The sequence below is a fragment of the Sinocyclocheilus anshuiensis genome, unplaced genomic scaffold (assembly GCF_001515605.1).
Source record: "Sinocyclocheilus anshuiensis isolate Anshui unplaced genomic scaffold, SAMN03320099.WGS_v1.1 scaffold1423, whole genome shotgun sequence".
NCBI lineage: Eukaryota > Metazoa > Chordata > Actinopteri > Cypriniformes > Cyprinidae > Sinocyclocheilus > Sinocyclocheilus anshuiensis.
The window spans coordinates 769,498-775,563 of record NW_015536552.1 but is presented as its reverse complement, the minus strand read 5'-3'; the positions used below and the strand labels follow the sequence as shown (position 1 = coordinate 775,563).

The 6,066-nt window shown below is 36.9% G+C and overlaps 1 protein-coding gene across 3 annotated transcripts in view; it reads left to right on the top strand.

The window, feature by feature from the left end:
• LOC107701142 (homeodomain-interacting protein kinase 3-like) overlaps positions 1 to 6,066 on the top strand; it is a 20,458-nt gene that overhangs the window by 9,110 nt on the left and 5,282 nt on the right. The window contains exons 7-13 of one of the 3 annotated variants that reach the window (XM_016503105.1): positions 868 to 989; positions 1,135 to 1,253; positions 1,350 to 1,511; positions 1,664 to 1,942; positions 2,685 to 2,831; positions 2,935 to 3,200; positions 5,219 to 5,349. In XM_016503105.1, coding sequence (XP_016358591.1) covers positions 868 to 989; positions 1,135 to 1,253; positions 1,350 to 1,511; positions 1,664 to 1,942; positions 2,685 to 2,831; positions 2,935 to 3,200; positions 5,219 to 5,349 — 1,226 coding nt within the window. Of the gene's footprint in view, positions 1 to 867; positions 990 to 1,134; positions 1,254 to 1,349; positions 1,512 to 1,663; positions 1,958 to 2,684; positions 2,832 to 2,934; positions 3,201 to 4,546; positions 4,977 to 5,218; positions 5,350 to 6,066 lie in introns of those variants that run through there. The other 2 variants (XM_016503095.1, XM_016503113.1) reach the window with 2 other exon arrangements.

Here is a 6,066-nt window from a genome sequence, read left to right as displayed (position 1 = left end):
GTATAAAAATGATTATAAAATAATGATGATTATGATAAAAGTAATAATTGTTGTTGTTATGATTACTACTACTGTTACTACTAAATTAAAATATTAAACAAAATAAGAAATGCTTTTTAGTAATAAATATTTTAAGAAAAATAATACTAATATAATAATTTTACAGTGCTAATATTTATAGCTGTCTTACTTTCTTTATTTAAACCATCAAGCTCTAACTTAGCGGAAACTGTAGGGAGATCTTAAAGCTCCTCTTTTGTTACAACAGCCAGTTTATAAATGCTTATATAGAAAAATCAATATGATTATAAAATAATGATGATTATGATAATAAATGTACTGTTAAATGAAATAATTAATATTATTTTACCATATTATTATTATTATAAAATAATAATAAAACGACTAAAATAAAAAAAATAAAAATTAACAAAATAAATTACTTTTTAATCATTTTTAGTAATAAGAAATATTTCTAATATTTCACTGTAAAAAAAATCCAGTATTTAAGAAAATAATACTTATATGATAATTTTATTTTACAGTACAACTTAAAAATGATAGCCTAATATTTATGGCTTTAATTTCTTTATTCTCAAACATTATACCATCAAGCTTTCATAATAGTGTAAACCGTAGGGAGATCTTAAAGCTCCTCTTTTGTGGACAAACAGCTGGTTTATAAATGCTTTATAAGTCCAAGTCGCATGTTGCATTCTTAAATGCATGGTATAAGCGACATATTGTTATTGCAAATTTAGAATTTATTTAAATTAATCTTGCAGCCCTAATTTGAACTGAGCATTACTATTGATTTTCAATGTAATAAATATTGTGTGGAGCTGATTTGGTTGTTTGACTCTACAGGAATCCCTTCAAACCCAAATCAGCCAGCAGGATATTCGGTTAGAATGGAGAGCACTCTTTCTCTGGTGACCCAAGCCCCAGCTATCCAGCCTTTACCCATGAGACCAGGAGTTATAGCACAAGTAAGTCCTCATTTCACAAGATGATGTGGAAAAATAATTGAAAACAGCCGAGGGTTGTTATCCATGTTGACATACCAGTTTCGATATTAAACTTGAAGCCAGATACATTACAAAGGTTCAGCATTGTCCTTTTTCAACTTTTCAGCAACCATGGTCCAACAGGACTCCACAGATCCTGGTGCCAGCTTGGCAGCAGGTCCCACCACCTGCTACGAGCTTGGCATCCGATTCAGTTGTTGTACCGCAGAGGCGAGGAGACTGGGGGTAAGAAGATCAAGAAGCACCTCAAATATCATGAGCTGACACCACCTCTTGAGCGTTTTGGTGACCTAAAATGTGGTGTTTGTTTATCTGTTAAAGGAAAGTGCGGCCACACAGCAGCCATTACAGTTCAGTGATGCCACAGGCTATTGTTCCCAACCAAATGGCTGTGTCAGCCCATCAGCCTATAAACATTGGCATTGCTCATGTGGTCTGGCCTCAGCCTGCATCTAACAAGAGGAGCAAACCCAGCCATAACAAGTGAGCAAGAGCCTACAGTCATTGGCGGGGGCCCAAAAACCATCGATTCGAACCTTATGATACTCTTGTTAGGCAGCTCATTCAGGTTTTTAGTCTAATGTTTAGCCGAAAGGTAAAGTTGACTGAATATAATAATTTTTGTTGCTTTCTAGGAGTATGAATGTCTTGCACTACACGGACACCCAGCCCTCAGTGTGTCCGTCACCAAAGATGGCAGACAGTTTGGCAAGTGCGGAGCCACAGCCGAGCTCTCCTGACAGAGAGGTGCAGGCCCAGGTGAAACCAGAACCGGAGCAGGTGGAGGAGGAGAGCTGCTGTAAAACGGCAGTGGCCAATCAGCAGCGAGAGTCTATTATCAGAGAGTCACCCAGCCCGGCAGTTAGCATCATTAGCATAAGCAGTGGCACAGATGAAGAGGAACAAGCACAGAGGTGCTCCCTTAACAAGTGAGATGAACATTCATTATGCAGTATTTTTTTCTGAAGTTTCTGAACAATTCAAAATAACTGTTTTCTATTTTAATGTATTTTAAAATGTAATTTATTCCTGTTATGTCAAAGCTGAATTTTCAGCAGCTGTTACTCCAGTCTTCAGTGTCACATGATCCTTCAGAAATAATTCTAATATGCTAATTTGGTACAAGAAACATTTCTTCTTATTAATGTTGGAAACATTTGTGCTGCTTAATACTAATTACTGTGATACATTTTATGCATGAATAGAAAGTTCAAAAGAACAGCATTTATTTCAAATCTTAAGTCTTTTGTAACATTTATTAGTTTATTTACAATTTTCTATACTTTTATTCAGCATTGATGCATTAAATAGATAAAGTATTAATTTATGTCCCTTCCCTAAAAAACAAACAAACAAAAATGTATAGTCTGCAACTTGGTGGGGTGGTGTGACCTATTTCACTCACAAATAGAATAGCCGGAGACCATTTGCATATAGAACTCTTAAAGGTGCAGTAGCACCCTCTTTAATTCTGAGGGTCAGTGAGAGGGTGAAGCTAATTTATGACTTTTTGACCAACATAAGTAGATTTCAGCGAAATAAACAATATGCTACATGAAAATACTGTAAATTGTGGACTTACATTAAACTTTCAGATTCTGTTTTGTTTGCATATGGATCTCATGGCTAAATTGAGTTGAGTGTGTTCTTTGACAGGTGTAAGGGCAGTCCGGAGTGTGAGGCATGCACAGGCTCTCTGAACATGGAGCGAGTGTGTTCCCTCAGCAGTCCTGATAGCAGTCTGAGCACCAGCTCCTCAGCCTCGGCACAATCCAGCCCCTCGCCATGCAAAAGACCCAGCAGGTGCGGTATTTTCCTAACTACTAACACCAGTAGAACTGTGAGGTGAGGTGGAGTCTAAATGTATTTGTATTTTTTTTGTTTTTTCTCCTGTGACTTACTGCAGTATATCGGAAGATGACGGCCATGAAAGTGGGTGTGAAACAGTAGACGGCTCGCCCCCTTCAGACTCCTCCCTAGGACCTCACGACAGCCCCTTCCCTGAAAGACGCTTCCTGACCAATCAGAACCAGAACCAGGAACCCCAGGCTAGGCGTGGACACCCCAGCACAGCGCTGAATAAACCTGCAGTGAGGACCGTGGTGGTGCCACCCATGAGAGTGCTGAATAATAACCATTATCCAAATAATGAGCAGCACACAGCCGGCACAGGTATGGACTGTCCACACACACAAGAATAAGTCCAGTTGTAGGTTATCAGAAATAAATGAAGGGTTCTAATGGAAGTTAAGCAGTTGTTAGTGCTTTGATGTTTTCTTAAAATAATGTTCTGGGTTTGATACAGGCTGTTTTGTTAAAATCATTTTAATTTGTCTTTCAGAAATCATTGTAATATGCTGATTTGGTGTTCGTTTGGAATTATAAATATGAGTGTAGTTCATCTGTTAATATCACATGCACTTTTTTTGTTTGTTGTTTTTTTTAGTCACTCAGTGCGCTGGATGAGACAAAGTAATATAGCCAAAACAACCGCATAGTGTGTATCTTTAGTGTAGATGCATGTTGATTTTATCAGACGATGCCGCAATTATAAATGAGAGTGACTCCTGGTTAACGTATTAAAAGGGGTCGTGTTTAGTCACCATTTAGTGTGGTATTTTTTGACAATATTCACTCATCATGACAGTAAAATAGGGCATTTTAAGTCAATATACTGCAGTATTTCCTCTCTCAATCAGTAGAAAATATGGTTAACACCCGGTCATGCATGAAAAAAAAAATACCGTGATATACATTTTTGGTCATACCGCCCAGCACTACAAGAAATCTTTCTCATTATCATCAATGTTGAAAACATTGTACATTGTGCTGATTAATATTTCTGTGGATAGTATTTCTGATACATTTCAAAAGAACTGCATTTATTTTAAATAGAATCATTTGTAAAATTATAATTCTTTACTGTCACTTTTGATCAATTTAATGCATCCTTGCTGGATGATAGCATTCTTTGTTTTATTTATAGAGTTTATAGTGTTTAATGGCTTTACATGACATGAGTTCGGATTATGAATTTGCAAAAATTTGTGCTTCCCTTTTTTTTGCGATAGAACATATTTAAGTGTCACAGCTATATTTTCAAAAACTTTGTGTTTTAACGTGTATCCTAGTGCAATGCTATCCTGAATAGACTTTTTTTTTTTTACAAAATGAGGGACAGTCAAGATGATTTTCTTTGCCATTGGACCACAAAAAACTGAAGAGCTGAACTACTTCTGTCAAACCCAGAATGTTCCTTTAATGTCTTGTGCAGGTTAAAGTACAACTGTTTAATGAAGCGCTATTTGCATCTCATTTACATCCACAGCTCAGATTTTACATAGCTACAGTTTCTGCTCGTTCGGATCATAGTTTTGTGAAATTGATGTTTGTGTGCTATACAGACTGGTTTCTCTGAATTTATTTTTCCCCCCCAGTCTCAAATTGGGCCATTATTACAAAGTTTCTTCTGCACAACCAATTTTTTGGTGTAGTCACAGCCAATGTCTACTTTACAGGTCATAGGAGAGAAAACGGAAGTTGTCATAGAGGCTATCAGAGGTGATTATGGGTATAGCGTGCACTGTGACCCAGTGTCTTGTGCGCGACATCCCAGTATTGAGTGAGACCCTTTCGGTTTGAGCTTCCTCTCCCATACCTGATCTCTTCATTCCCAACTTAATTTTTACTCTGCGTGTTGAAAGTTTATTTATTTATTTATTGGAAAATATTTCCCCGGCCTCCTTCTTTCGTACCAAAGCATATCTGTCCTGTTTCCTATGTGGAGCCAATGCTTTGTTTTCGAAGCATGCTTTGAAAGAAATATTACTGGAGCGGTAAACTCTTTCAGATGCTTCTCGTGGCACGTTACCCAGGCAACATGTTTGTTTTGGGGTGTCCATGGAAAGTTTGAGGAGAGTTTATGTTTTAGATACATTGCTATCTAAGTTTGTTTTACAACCTCGCAGTTCATACTTGTTGGTTTTGATGTTTAATTCACTTTCTTTTGAACAGAACGTCAGTGAATACTGGCAGCCGATTCAGTTTGTACAAGCTGCAGTTCTTGTGCCAAACTGCAAATGTTAATTTATATAAGCTGAAGTTTTGCATTTAAGTTTAATCATCTTTCTTTCCTCTTATATCTTTTATTTAATGATCACTTACTTTTTGGTCTTTTATGCTTTCTGTAGTCTTAGAATCCTACTGCCAGTCCAGAGGTCGCTGCGGCCCAGGACGACTGAGCCACTTTTCTACACCCACGTTGCCCCGCCAGCAGAAACTGAGCTCTTCATTCCAGCCACAGCCGCCAGGCTTTGGCCAGGTCTGTCTTTTTGGCTTTTTTTCTGTAATACTGTACAAATTGTAAAAGTAGATAAATGCTCTGTGGTTCATAATAAAAGTATGACCATTTACATGCTTAAAAAAAAATAGCCAATAACCATATTCAAATATACCAAAAATATTGTTGACTCATCATGCGTTACACACATTTATGTCCAATGAAATGCTTTAGAATGAAAATGTCCTATCCACTAATAACACCTGCAACCAACTAGCAAGTAGCAATTTATGACTATGGTATGAACTGCATTTACATTTAGTCATTTAGCAGACGCTTTTATCCAAAGCGACTTACAAATGAGGACAGTGGAAGCAATCAAAATCAACAAGAGAGCAATGATATGCAAGTGCTATAACAAGTCTCAGTTAGCTTAACGCAGTACACGTAGCAAGGTTTTTATTTTATTTTATTTTTTTTATTATATAATAAATAAAAAGAAACCCGATAGAATAGAGCAAGCTTATGATGTTGCTAAAAACATTATTTTGTGTATTTGGTGTAATGAAATGTGTTTATGCGGTTTAAGGTTCAAAAAACTTTTAAAAAATTATTTTCCACATACTGTACATTATTGTTTCTCCTCTATGCCCCGCCTTTCTGAAACGCATCGATTTTTACAAAGCTCATCGGTCTGAAAAGCGAGGTGTGCTCTGATTGGCCAGCTATCCAGTGCGTTGTGATTGGCTGAATACCTCA